Source organism: Mytilus galloprovincialis, chromosome 10 (assembly GCF_965363235.1).
Source record: "Mytilus galloprovincialis chromosome 10, xbMytGall1.hap1.1, whole genome shotgun sequence".
In the NCBI taxonomy this organism is placed as follows: domain Eukaryota; kingdom Metazoa; phylum Mollusca; class Bivalvia; order Mytilida; family Mytilidae; genus Mytilus; species Mytilus galloprovincialis.
Genome location: NC_134847.1, coordinates 78,493,290 through 78,508,643, shown reverse-complemented (window position 1 = coordinate 78,508,643; position 15,354 = coordinate 78,493,290). Strand labels below are relative to the sequence as shown.

Below are 15,354 nucleotides of genomic sequence, written 5' to 3'. Positions count from 1 at the left end.
TTGTTAAATAGGTGCATTGTGAGCAACAATCTTTTAAATGAATAACAATTTTGTCATTGCTGTCATTTTCTATAATTGAAATATAACATCTTTGGTGATTAGTTTATTATTCAGATATAAACATTGATGGAACAGGATGAAATGAAAGTAAGATAAATGTAAAGGAAAAGGAAAAATCGTAATTTAGTTTCTACAACAACAAAAAACACGTGAGAGACAAAACGAGTAATGATAAATCTATTAAACAAAGTAACATTAATTGATATAATGATTATTGGTATTAACTGCCACTTTCAGCATTATTATTGTGATCAGACTTCAATCTTTGCGAAAGCCTAAAGAACAATTGCCTTTTGCCTATAAACTGACAATCATTTAGGGTCAGTTCATATTGGAGGTTAAACCACGTCATGAGCAGGGTTTAATTTCACAGACTCAGTGTTAAAAGGATAGTGATACATCAGAAACTAAAATAAAAAATACCAAACTCTGATGAAATTTCAAAATGGAAAGTCCCTTATCAGATGGCAAAATCAATAGCTCAAACACTTCAAACAAATGGATAACAACTATCCTATTCCTAATTTGGAACAGACATTTTCTGTTGTCGAAAATGGTGAATTGAACCGGGTTTAATAGTTAGCTAAACCTCTTACTTGTATGACAGTTGCATAAAGTTCCATCATATTGACAACAATGTGTAAATAACACCAGACAGACATAATAGGTAAAAATGTACACTGACTTAATGTTTCATATTTTTACAAAATCACTAAAGAAGACATCAAGACCGGTTTTCATTACTCACCATCATTTGATATTATCCAATTTATTTTGGGTAGACATAACTTATTACAAAAAACTCATTGGGCAATTTTTTATTCTTTAAGTCATCTGTAAAAAGGGCAACTAATGACTACAACATATGCAAACGTTCTTATATTGATGTAGATGTTGTCTGTAATTTGCATTCTTATGCATCAATACTTCAAACTTTATTTTTCATAATAACCATATGCAGAAATATTTAAATATTTAAATTTGTGTTAGAAACGTTTAATACTTAATTTTATATGCTTTTTTACTACCAAAACTGTGTGCTACAGATATTCAAACATGCAATTAAATGACATAAGCAAATGATAAACATTTTAACAATCAATACTTTAGTAAAACACACATTTTTCTAGTGAAAATATTGACAAAAGTGTATAGATTATATAGGATATAAAACATTGATATACCGAGCATGTGAATGATACAGCGACCCAAGGACAAATAAATAGCAACATCCAAAAAACGAAAATATGGTCTTCACAAATAATATAAGATAAACTATATCGAAGAATCAATTGTTTTCAAACTCTGCAGATCAAAAAAACAAAATATGTCATATGAAATACAGTGTGACTAATTTGTAGTATCTGAGATCTAAAATTTAGAAATTTACAATTTCAAAGTGCAATATTTAAATAGTTTTAAAGGATTTCTAACTTTTTCAAATATTCAATGATACATCAAATAAATCTTACTTATTCTGGTTAAACTGGAATGTCAATATACTAGGTGGACTGTTTTGAAAAAGTCTCCTTACAGGTAAATTTGTATTTAAAATGAAGAATCAGGAGACATAAATCAAAATTTGACTTACTATGCCAATACATTTATAATTTGTTAATCATGCTATTAATTTGACAAATGAATCCTCATTAGATTTTTTCAATTACATCCAGTTTACTTTCAACCACCCTGACTTATAATTTGCAAAAAAATAACTTTAACCAATCAAGGCAATGAAATTTGTAAAAGCACATTAGGAATATTGGTAATCAATGCTCTTCAACTTCGTACTTTATTTGGCCTTTTTAACTTTTTTTGGATTCGAGCGTCACTGATGAGTCTTTTGTAGACGAAACGCGCGTCTGATGTATACACTAAATTTAGTCCTGGTATCTATGATGAGTTTATTAAGTATATCTAGAAAGTAGTATTACCGTAAAAGTTTTTAAGAAGAATATAATGAAGCGTTAGTCATAAGTGTTTCTTCCAATATCTCTTTCTCTTTAAAAGTATATGTCAAGTGTCTGTATTATTATTTCCTCTTGAATGTAACCAGGTATTCCGGAAAAGCTTGAGAATCATGAAAAATCACAAACATTATTGGATTGCTCATATTATTAGTAACTGTGTCATATAAAATATGGCTTCCAGCAGCATTTGGTTTGGTTGGTGGTACTTTCATGGTACTGGCTCCATTGCAATATTCTCCTGTTAGAACTCTACACAAAAACATTCTTTTATGTTCATTTGAATCTGGTCTTGAATATGTATCACTGATTGAGTAACCAACATTTACTGCAAAATATACTCCAGCCCCTTGGGCAGTAGCTGAAATAGTAAAATATGAAACAATATCGCGCATTCATAAATAGGGATAGCAATCAAACAACAAACACAAACAATCAAGTTAGCATACGGTCTTCAAGAAAAGACAAGACTCATTAAATATGTTCAACAATTGAATATTTTGGGAACAAAAAGGTTGAATATAAATAAGACATTAAATATCAGGCATTTACAGCAACGGCCCTAAGGAAAAAATATTAAACAAGAATGTGTCCATAATACACGGATGCCCCACTCGCACTATCATTTTCTGTGTTCAGTTGATCGTGAAATTTGGGTCAAAACTCTAACTTGGCTTTAAAATGAGAGAGGTCATAGCATATGGAACATTTGCACTAAGTTTCAAGTTTATTGGACTTCATCAAAAACTACCTTGGTCAAAAAAACTTTAATCAAAAACTATAACCTGAAGCAGGACATAAGGAAGAACTGACAAACGAACGGACGCACAGACCGGAAACATAATGCCCCTAAATTGGCATACAAATAAATATAACCACTGAAAAATAGTAAAATAACAAAAATACCAAAATCGGATGAAAATTGAAATTGAAAAGTTCATTATCTTATGGCAAAATCAAAAGCTCAAACACATCAAACGAATGAATAACAACTGTCATAATCCTAAGTCGGTACCTCGGTCGGTACAGGCATTTTCTGATGTACAAAATTGTAGATAAACCTGATGTTATGGCAAAAGATTCCCAAGATTTCCCCAGTAGGCATGACATAATGGGTGTTGTGAAAAACAAAACAAATCTGATAAGGGCATGAATGTGATACACTGTTAAACTACACAGGAAATTTGCTATACCTCAAAAGTACACAGAGACTTGTAAACAACCTCAAATCTACACAGAGGCATGTGTATCACCCCAAAACTACACAGACATTAATATAACATATACATTTGTTACCTTGAATATGTAGAAACAAATATGGAAAACATGCTAATGGTAAAATGATTGCATGAAATGAATATTGGTTTGTAATTTTTTTTATAATCTTGAGCATAATTATTATAGCTTGTGAAAGTTTACTAAATAATTTGTTGGAGGATAGTTTCAAATATCTTGCTTACAATGCTATAGAGCGTTTCGATATAATTCTTTTGGACTAGTTATCAATAAATATACCCTCAACTAAAAATGCTAAAATTACTAGTGGGAATATACGTAATAATTTCCTTTATTGCACGTCGGGTAAATTAGTTAAGTTGTGATTGGTTAATTCTGTTATGTGCAAGTGGCGAACCCTTATATATCTGTATGGGGTCAGTAGATTTCAAATGGAGTTCATGACGTTATGTCTACTATCAATGTTATTGTATTTAATTGTTTATTTTTATACAAAGTTTGGGAGGAAAAGTCATGTATGCAATACATTTGGTATACAGTTCACTACGGTTCCTATGGATGTTACTAAACCTCTATGGATCTGAGAGGGATCAGCACCAAAACCATATAACTTATAATGTTTAGATAGCAATTAGTAATATTTAATGTTAATAGAAATTTAATCTGAAAGTACGCAACTTGAAATGAAAAAGGGCCACATTCTGTATGTGCTTGTCCCAAGTCGTGAGTCTGCCATTCAGTGGTTGTCTTTGTTGCTAAGATCACGTTTTTGATTTCTTGTTTTGTACACAATCAGAGTGATTTTTGTCTTATTTTAATTGTTTTACATTTGTCACTTTGGAGCCTTTTATAGCTTGCTATGGGGTATGTGTTCTCATGCAATATATTCTTATTCTTATACTACAATAAGGGTATAAAACAGAACACTGGGTACATACATGGTTTCTTTTAATATGAATATTTTCTAGGAAACGAATGGTAAAAAACAATACAATTTGTCATTAAAACATCAATTGTTCTGACATGGACATACTACAATCTCCTTCTTCTTTGAAAGTCCTGACATTTTTATAAATCTTTTACCAATAATCTAACAAGAGTGCACACACTGAAATGTCTCGCCTTCTTTACTAAACATTGATGTTATGTTGATAGTCCTAAGTATAAAGCGTAATTACAACTGTCACATAAACTTAACATTAAACAAGATAGTTAAACAAAGACCAATGAACCATGAAAATGAGGTCAAGGTCAGATGAACCATGCCAGGCAGACATGTACAGCTAACAAGCTTCCATACAACAAATATAGTTGACCTATTACTTATAGTTTAAGAAAAATAGACCAAAACACAAAAACTTAACACTGTCCAATAAACCTTGCAATTGAGGTCATGGTCAAATTAAACCTGCGGGACTGACATATAGATCATAATATATTTCCATACACCAAATATAGTTAACCTTTGGCATATAATTTTAGATAAAAAGATCAAAACTTAAAAACTTAACTTTGACCACTGAACCATGAAAATGAGGTCAAGGTCAGATGACATCTGCCCGCTAGACATGTACACCTTACAATCATTCCATACAACAAAAATAGCAGACCTATTGCATAAAGTATGAGAAAAACAGACCAAAACACAAAAACTCAACTATAACCACTGAACCTTGAAAATGAGGTCAAGGTCAGATGACACCTGCCAGTTGGACATGTACACCTCCCAGTCCTTCCATACACCAAATATACTAGCCCTATTGCTTATAGTATCTGAGATATGGACTTGACCACCAAAACGTAACCTTGTTTACTGATCCATGAAATGAGGTCGAGGTCAAGTGAAAACTGTCTGACGGGCATGAGGACCTTGCAAGGTACGCACATACCAAATATAGTTATCCTATTACTTATAATAAGAGAGAATTCAACATTACAAAAATTCTGAACTTTTTTTTCAAGTGGTCACTGAACCATGAAAATGAGGTCAAGGACATTGGACATGTGACTGACGGAAATTTCGTAACATGAGGCATCTATAAACAAAGTATGAAGCATCCAGGTCTTTCACCTTCTAAAATATAAACCTTTTAAGAAGTTAGCTAACGCCGCCGCCGGATCACTATCCCTATGTCGAGCTTTCTGCAACAAAAGTTGTAGGCTCGACAATAAAACCTGCACGACTGACATATAGATCATAAAATATTTCCATAAACCAAATATAGTTGACCTATGACATATAGTATTAAATAAAAAGACCAAAACTCAAAAACTTAACTTTGACCACTGAACCATGAAAATGAGGTCAAGGTCAGATGACATCTGCCTGCTAGACATGTACACCTGACAATCATTCCATACAACAAAAATAGTAAACCTATTGCATAAAGCATGAGAAAAATAGACCAAAACACAAAAACTTAACTATAACCACTGAACCATGAAAATGAGGTCAAGGTCAGATGACACCTGCCAGTTGGACATGTACACCTTACAGTCCTTCCATACACCGAATATACTAGACCTATTGCTTATAGTATCTGAGATATGGACTTGACCACCAAAACTTAACCTTGTTCACTGATCCATGAAATGAGGTCGAGGTCAAGTGAAAACTGTCTGACGGGCATGAGGACCTTGTAAGGTACGCACATACTAAATATAGTTATCCTATTACTTACAGTAAGATAGAATTTAACATTACAAAAAATCTGAACTTTTTTTTCAAGTGGTCACTGAACCATGAAAATGAGGTCAAGGACAATGGACATGTGACTGACGGAAACTTCGTAACATGAGGCATCTATATACAAAATATGAAGCATCCAGGTCTTCCACCTTCTAAAATATATAGCTTTAAAGAAGTGAGCTAACACCACCGCCGCCGCCGGATCACTATCTCTATGTCGAGCTTGCAGGCTCGACAAAAATTGAGACCGAACATTGTTCATTTAGTTGTGTAATAAGTGTTGCTTAAATAAATGTTATTTGTCAATAAACACATAAAAGAGGATGAACTCATTCAGTAATTCGAATATATCCAAAAACTCTTATGAAAGAGTGCGAAAATTACCACATGCAAAATCATAACTCGAAGACAAAGGGTCAAACAACAGTACAAAATAACTAAGGAACATGAACCTTATAAAATATTGCCAGTGAACAGTAACAAAACAAAGGATTGACTGAATGGATATTTGTATTTAATGCCACTTTCACAACTATTGACTAGGAGGTCTGGTTGCCAAGAGAACAATGACCTCTCGCATGAAAACCAACAATACTAGTCAAGTCAGTTGAAGTCAAACCCACACCACGAGTAGGGTTTGAACGCACAACATCGGTGTTGAAAGTTAGTGACACAGTAGATGACATACTTAGACCACTGTACCACTGAGGCTCATAACCCAAAAATAGCTTGAAATAAAAGACTTAAAACACTGATTTAATACTTTATTAACTTGATAATCTGTGGACAAAACGTCTTGTTTTAAATTGTGTTTTATAACATACATAGTAATTGCCACCAGCTTAATATTTAATATGAGAATGTTCATGCAGCTTTAATTGATTATTGTGTGATATTACTAGAAATAAACAAAGCTTTCAAAATATATCGGATATACTTGATGACATATATATTTAAAAAAATAAATATTTGTAGCATTTGTTGTAAAATAACTCACTTAATTTCACATATTTTATGTTATCAATATAGAATAGCTATTATGACTGGTTTTCATTACTTACCATCATTAGATAACATCCAATATATTTTGCATATACAAAAAGCAAATAGGACAAACTTTCATTCTTTATATCATCCGTAAAAAGGACAACCTTATCAATAGAACATTTTCAAGATGGAAATGTATGATCTGCTTGTAATCTTCATTCTTATATATGCATCAATACTTCAATTTTTTTTTCTCATATTTACTAAATAATTATGTGGAAACTATAATTCAATCATAGATTCATTTAAATTTGTGTAAGAAATGTTTACAATTTTATTTTGCATATTTACAACCAAAACTGTGTTTTAAAGACATAGAAAAGACAATTAAGGTACAATAGCAGATGAGACACATTTTAACAATCAATTCTTAAATAAAACAAACATTTTTCTAAACAAAAATATTGACAAATGTGTAGATTATGTACGATATAAAAACATGGATATAAGGCTCATGTCAATGATAGTTACAGCAACTAAAGGAAACATCATTAAAACAACATCTAGAAGTACAAATATGGTCTTTAACAATAACATAAGATAAACTATATTGAAGAATCAACTGTTTTCAATCTCTGCAGATTATATAGAAAAGGGTTCATATAAAATACAGTTTGCATTACTTTTGTTGACTTGTCAGATTAATAGTAATATCGTTCACGTATAGTTACTGAGATTAAAACTCAGAAGTTTATAATTGAAAGATGTATTACTTGATAAATTCTAAAAGGATTTCTATCTTTTTTTCAAATATTCAAAAGGATACATCAAATAAGTATTACTAATTCTAAGTAGACTAGGTAGACTGTTCTGAAAAAATCTCATTAAACATACATTTGTATTCTGAAAACTGAAAAAAATTGTTTGCCAGACGCTCATGAGACCAGATCTAAAGGCAGAATCACTTACAATGAAGTTCTTGTTTAAATAAAAAAAATGGAAACAAGAATGTGTCCATAGTACTAGGATGTTCCACTCACACTATCATTTTATGTGTTCAGTGGACCGTGAAATTGTGGTCAAAACTCTTATTTGGCATTAAAAATAAGAAAGATCATATCATAGGGAACATGTGTACCAAGTTTTAAGATCATCATAAATTACCATAACCAAAAGCTTTAATCTGAAGTACCAAAGAAACTGAAGATGGACAGACGGATGAACAAACAGACACACAGACTAAAAACATAATGCAACTAAGTTGGGCTTAAAAATTAATCCATAATCGATTTTTAAAATAATTTTATTGCATCTATATGCCAAGGAATAAATTAGTTTAAAGCATGAGTTTAAGTGGATTTCTCTCCCCAATTTTGATGATCATAACTTGCAACAAATCCCTTGTCTAACACATGAGTTTAACAATTGAAGAAAAATTGATAACACTGAAAAACATCTATAAGTATTTCTATACACTAGGGTATATGTAAAAGTTAATAAAAGAAGTATATATTAAAGTCATCACATAAATTGATCTTTCTCTTTAAATAATATATCAGGTTTCAGTATCTTTATTTTCTCTTGAATGTAACCAGATATTCTGGAAAAGCTTGTGAATCATGAAATATCACAAACATTATTGGATTGTTCACATCATTAGTAACTGTGTCATATAAAATATGGCTACCAGCAGCTCCCTTTTTAGCTGGTGGTACTTTCATAGTGTGCGCTCCTTGGCAATACTCTCCTGTCAAAACTCTACACAAAAACATTCGCTTATGCCCTTGTGGATCAGGCCTTGAATATGTGTCTTGAACTGAATAATTGACATTTACTGCAAAATATACACCAGCACCACAAGCAGTAGCTGAAATAAAAATCAAAGCAATGTTAGCGCTATAGACAGTTAACTAATCAAAGCCTTAGGGCTGTTAAAGCAATTTGCCAAGTTAATGCTTTTTTTACTTTTATTTTTCATCCAGATGTATAAGAATGTCAGTCTCTATTTTCAATTACCATCTTTTTGTTTTAATATTATCAACTTTCAGGAAACATTGCTAATAATAATCTTCAAGATTGAAAACCTGTGAAACAGAATTGCAAACATATCGACTTTTCAAGATCCATATGAAAACAAGATGTGTCAAAGCAACACAAATCAAAAACTTAGAAAATCTGCAATTTCAATAACACATGTGGACACAAACATGATGGTAGTTTGACATATCAAAAATCGGCTCAAAATCTGGAGGCGTATAGAAAAATGTGCATATAACTGTGATTTCAACAATTTTCAATGTTGTGAACCCTTAATTTTGGCAAAAATTAGCGGAGCGGAACGAAACTTAAACTTGATCTGTAACTCATCATGGTAAGCTCAAATACCAAAATTCAGCCCAATATCTGAAAGCATTTAGAAACAAGAGGCTCTCAAGAGCCTGAATCGCTCACCTGAATATTTTTGGTTTAATCTCTCATCAATGATTATTTTGGCTTTTCAATTTATTTAAATGTTCTTTGAATCGTCCTATTTTCTTCAAAAGCAAAAAAAAAATCATTTTCTCCTATGTTCTATTTTAGCCATAGGAGCTATGTTTCTTGACATACAAGGAAATGAAATATAAAATTTATACTAGATACTCTGAAACTCTAAAACTCATTTAGCCTAAGTTTGGCTGATATTGATACAGCAGTTTCAAAGGAGAAGATTTTTTAAAGTAAGTCAACATGATGAACAAATTGTGAAAAAAGTCTTTAAAGGGCAATAACTCCTTAAGAGGTCAATTGACAATTTTGGTCAAATTGACTTATTTGTAGATCTTACTTTGCTTAACATTTTTGCTATTAACAGTTTATCTGTATCTATAATAATATTCAAGATAATGACCAAAAACTGCAAAATTTCCTTAAAATTACCAATTAAGTGGCAGCAACCCAACAATGGTTTGTTTGATTCATCTGAAAATTTCAGGGCTGATAGATCTTGACCTAATGAACATTTTTACCCCTGTCAGATTTGCTCTAAATGCTTTCGTTTTTGAGATATAAGCCAAAAACTGCATTTGACCCCTATGTTCTATTTTCAGTAACGGCGGCCATGTTTTTTGAAGGATCAAAAATCGAAGCACACACTTTGTGCAGGATAATCTAACGAACAATCATGCTAAGTTTCATCCAAATCCATTCAGCAGTTTCAGAGGAGAAGATTTTTTAAAGTTAGCAAATATGATGAACAAATTGTGAAAAATTGTCATTAAAGGACAATAACCCCTTAAGGGGTCAATTGACAATTTTGGTCATATTAACTTATTTGTAGATCTTACTCTGCTGATCATTTTTGCTGTTTACAGTTTATCTTTATCTATAATAATATTCAAGATAATGACCAAAAACTGCAAAATTTCCTTAAAATTACCAATTAAGTGGCAGCAACCCAACAATGGTTTGTTTGATTCATCTGAAAATTTCAGGGCTGATAGATCTTGACCTGAATGAACATTTTTACCCCATGTCAGATTTGCTCTAAATGCTTTCGTTTTTGAGATATAAGCCAAAAACTGCATTTGACCCCTATGTTCTATTTTAAGTAACGGCGGCCATGTTTTTTGACGGATCAAAAATCGAAGCACACACTTTGTGCAGGTTACTCTAAGGAACAATCATGCTAAGTTTCATTCAAATCCATTCAGTAGTTTCAGAGGAGAAGATGTTTGAAAAATTGTTAACGACGACAGACGACGACGTCGATGACGACGGACGCCAAGTGATGAGAAAAGCTCACATGGCCTTTTAAAAAGGTCTGTATAACTGCGATTTTCAACAATTTATCAAATTCCATACACTACATGTAATTTCAGCAAAATTCAGCGGAGTGGAATGAAACTTAAACTTGATCTGTAACTCATCACGAGTAACTCACATACCAAAAATCATCCCAATTTCTGGAAGCATTTAGAAAAAAAGTCTGTATAACTGTTTTCAACAATTTATAAAAGTCCATAGCCCGTAATTTCAGCAAAAATTTGCCAAGCAGAACAAAACTTAAACTTGATCTGTAACTCATCTTGGTTAACTCACATGCCAAAAATCATCCCAATATAAGAAAGCGTTTAGAAAAAATTCCGTATTACTGTATTTTCAACAATTTATCAAAGTCCATAGCCCGTAATTTCGGCAAAAATTAGCGGAGCTGAACGGAACTTAAACTTGATCTGAAACTTATCATGGTTAACTCACATATCAAAAATTAGCCCAATATCTAAAGGTGTTTAGAAAAAAACTCTGTATAATGTTTTGTTGGAGATTGACGGAATGACGGAATAACGGAATTACGGAATTGCGGAATGACGGAATTACGGAATGATGGAATGACGGAATTGCAGAATGACGGAATGACGGAATTACGGAATGATGGACAAGGGTAAAACTATATTGCACTGACAACTTTGTTTCTTGCATTCCCAGTTTTGATATCCAAAACGGACGAACTGTTTTTCAATCTATGAAACAAGAAAATTCCAAATTGTTATTGAATATCTCTTCATGTTGATTTGGCGTCTATCATGTCTGGACTGGTCTATTTAATTAATAAGGTGATCAATAAATGTTATAGAATTATGACAAAAAAGAAAAACCAACTTATTGTTATGTGTTTTAACACAGGTTTTGTTCCGCAAAATTATTTGCGCAAACAAAAATAGAAATGAGGTCAGTTAAGTGTGTCTATTTTTAGATTACAGGTAATCATTGTTAAGTTCTGTATATTAGCATGTTCTGTAGTTTAGATTTTAGCTAGACCAGCAGGGGACGGGAATTGCTATTCTTGATTCACATGGATTTCGAGCCTGCTCCCGACAGATGAAGACAACTTGGTGAGTCTGTAACATAGATAACATGACTTAACATGGTAGCAGAGCGTGGTTGCCATAACCTGCTCAGGGCACTTCAAGATGGTGTCTTAGGGAACAGGTGTTTGGATGAGTAACTTTCTAAAGCCAATGTGTTCATAGGAATTGAACGTCTACCTGTTATTGACTGCATTATTGAACAGTTAGTTCCTTCAAAAGAAAGAAGGGGAGTTTGTTAAGTTCCATATATTAGCATGTTCCGTAGTTTGGTTTTTAGCTAGACCCGCAGGAGGCGGGAATTGTTATTCTTGATTCACGTGGAGTTCAAGCGGGAGCCCAACAGATGAAGACAACTTGGTGAGTCTGTAACAAAGATAACATTGACTTTTCAATCATAAGGGTTATTATAACAATTGACACTGTCATTATAATGTATTTGTTTACAGAACGGAGTCTATCAGTATCAACAAGGAAGTATTAAAACATGTCAAGATTCATTAATAAACAGCTGTGCCATGAGCGCATGATAAGCCCGACGTCTTGTGTTGAAGTTTTATGCAATAATCATAAATAGTTTCCGAGAAAGTTTTAAGCAATAACCATATATTGTTTTTGAGACACGGCGGGACATGTGAAACCCCCAACCCTGTTTTTTTTATTACAAAAAACTAAATATCACTAAAATAAAATTTTGAATCATCACCAAAAAGTATACAGATATTAAGATTAAAATAACTAAGAATTGTTTAAAGATTTAAGCCATAATCAAGAATTGTTTTTGAGATACGGTGCGACATGTGAAAAAAAACACACCCCTGTTTTAGTTACAAAGTGCCGTAACTCAAAAAGTTTTAATCTTATTTTCACCAAAAAGTATACAGATCATTTGACCATCATAAGAAACAACTATGTTCAGTTTCATGAAATTTGAATAAGTCGTTCTCAAGTGCGACATGTTTACGCCGGACAGGCGGACACCGGACATTTGTATACCATAATACGTCCAGTCAAAATTTTGATGGACGTATAAATAAAAACTGTGCTACTTTTAATTAATTCAAATAATGTGATATATAATATAAAATTACATTACTTTATCCTGAATAGTAATTTTATGAATGAACTAGAGCCACTGACCTCTTTCAAAAAGAAACACGAATTAAACACATAAAACCATAAGAGATAATTTAGTCATATTTTCAATACTGAATCAACAACTGAAATTATTCCATATTTTGTTCAAACATCTCACAAACAAAATCACAGGAATAAAATTGCACTTTTTTTTTTTGCTCTGACTTCTGTGTTCCTTGATAGTCAAATGGTAGTTCCCTTAAATAGAAAAATACATCTACAAGAACATATGTTGAAACTTCTCAAATCCACTAATGTTTTTCAACAGTTTCAATTTATGTATTGCATTAGTAAACATACATTACATATTTTAAGACAAAATTATGTATCTTGTCCAAAATAGTTAATTTGAAATCTATATTTCCTTTTTTGGTGCCAATTTATTGCACTATCGATATAAGACAGAATGTTAAAGACAAAGTATGCCTGAAACTTTTATTCATATCTGAAGCTAAGAATTTTTTTTATAAATTTAAAGATTCCATACCATTTTTTCCACAGTAACTCCTGTTAAATCCATATCTGCATATACTATCAAGAGCATCTACTGAGAAGCCATGCCAAAGAGATCTTTCATTCTGTACTGTCTTAGGATTAGTATCATCCATAGACTTTTTCTTGGCAATAAATTGTTGGTAAAGTACTTTGTTTTGGATTCTTTCAACCTAAAATATTGGCAAAAAACAGACTTAATCTTTAAACCGAGAGAGAGAGAGAGAAAAAGACTGTTTAAGGCTAAACTATTATTATGGTAGGTGGACAATTTACTATTTACAGTTATTGCATATACTTGAATGTTTTTTTTAGAATACTTTCAACATACGTACTGATTATCAGGTTGTCGATATTTTACAATATTAATATGCCGATAACCTGATAATCGATTTATCGGGCTGTATTTGCGTCTTTTGGAAGTATTGTCTTAGTTTCACCAGCAACCGGAAGTTGGCTTGATAAGTTCGGGTCAAACTTATCAACGTCGGTTCAAACATTATGACCTCGCTGATATGTCCGGGTCAAAGTTATTAAGGCCAGGTCAACGTATTTGACGTCACAAAGCCGTGATATGGAGTTTTATTAAGAGCTGAGCAGATTAATATAGACAGTTGGACGACCGATAAAACTACTTATCTGTCTTCCCACTGACTATATTACTTTGCTCAGCTCTTAATAAAACTGCATAGCACAGCATTGTAATGTCAAATAAGATGAAACAACCAAAAACACTTCCAAAAAAGGTATATACAGCCTAATAAATCAATTATCAATTTGTCTGCATATTGAGATTGTAAAATATCAGATGCTTGACACTCTTTTGCTCTGTTCACTCAACAAAAACCTTCATTTTGTGACTCGCAATTGATATTATACATTTATAGCCGTTGTCTGAGGTTGATACAAGGATATATTGTACTGAAAGAAGTAAATATACTGAGGACAAGTCACAGACTTTAGCTGAGGTGGACATACTTCTTTGGGTTGATATATCCTGTATTGACCTCATACAAAGGCTATAATTATGATAGCAAATGAGACAACTCTAGTTAAAATTCAACAAATACAGATAGTCGGTAAGATAAATTCGTTACATAGTGTGCTAGTGACCTAAATTTGCTCTCACCCGATATGGAATTTACTGACCCTGTATATATATCATATTAAGTCACTTACACACTATGTAACTAATAGTATTGTCTGCTTAAAGAAGCACACTTAAATGTTCAATCAGCCTTAAATAGAAGCTGATATCAACTTAAACAAAAACTACATTGACTAAAAGCTTTAACCTGAAGGAGGCACTATCATTTTCTATGTTCATTGGACCGTGAAATTGGGGTAAAAACTCTAATTTGGCATTAAACTTAGAACGATCCTATCATAGGTAACATTTGTACTATTAGTAACAAGTTAATTGGACTTCAAATTCACCAAAACTCAACGACAGACATCAAGTGATGGCAAAACTCACATTTCCTTTGGACAAGTTCAGGATAGCAAATATGTTGCAGTATGTGTTGTAAGGTGGTATTCCGAAGTGAACATAAAATATCATACATAAAGTATCATTTGGAAAATATTTTATCATTTACAGGACAATAAAAAATTGCATAACTCTTTGCTTCTTTATTTTTTTTCAGGAACCATAATATGGAAATATATGTACTATTCAGGTTTTTATGTTTTATACCCTTTACATTTCAGAACATGCAAAATCTACAGAAATAATCCTAAATGATATTGCCAAATAATCTTAATTACAATGCAGAAACTTATTTTAATCAGACATAAAACAAAATATATTTTTAACATTTTTGATTTTTGCAAACTTTATCTTTTGTACCATGAAACATTTCTAAAGGTCAATCAATTTTCTATTGAAAGAAACTTCAACACATTTCAAACATGTGGGAATGCTTTTGTTGGAATTCCCCAT

At 32.1% G+C, this 15,354-nt stretch overlaps 1 protein-coding gene across 2 annotated transcripts in view; it reads right to left on the bottom strand.

Annotated features, from left to right (window-relative positions):
- Positions 1-2,077: 2,077 nt before the first annotated feature.
- Positions 2,078-15,354, bottom strand: part of LOC143048466 (protein mono-ADP-ribosyltransferase PARP14-like) — a 58,548-nt gene continuing 45,271 nt past the window's right edge. Inside the window, exons 21-22 of one of the 2 annotated variants that reach the window (XM_076222156.1) lie at positions 13,408-13,585; positions 2,078-2,388 (exon numbers count right to left, since the gene is read on the bottom strand). In XM_076222156.1, coding sequence (XP_076078271.1) covers positions 2,093-2,388; positions 13,408-13,585 — 474 coding nt within the window. In that variant the 3' untranslated portion in view covers positions 2,078-2,092. Of the gene's footprint in view, positions 2,389-6,701; positions 8,807-13,407; positions 13,586-15,354 lie in introns of those variants that run through there. The other variant, XM_076222155.1, reaches the window with a different exon arrangement.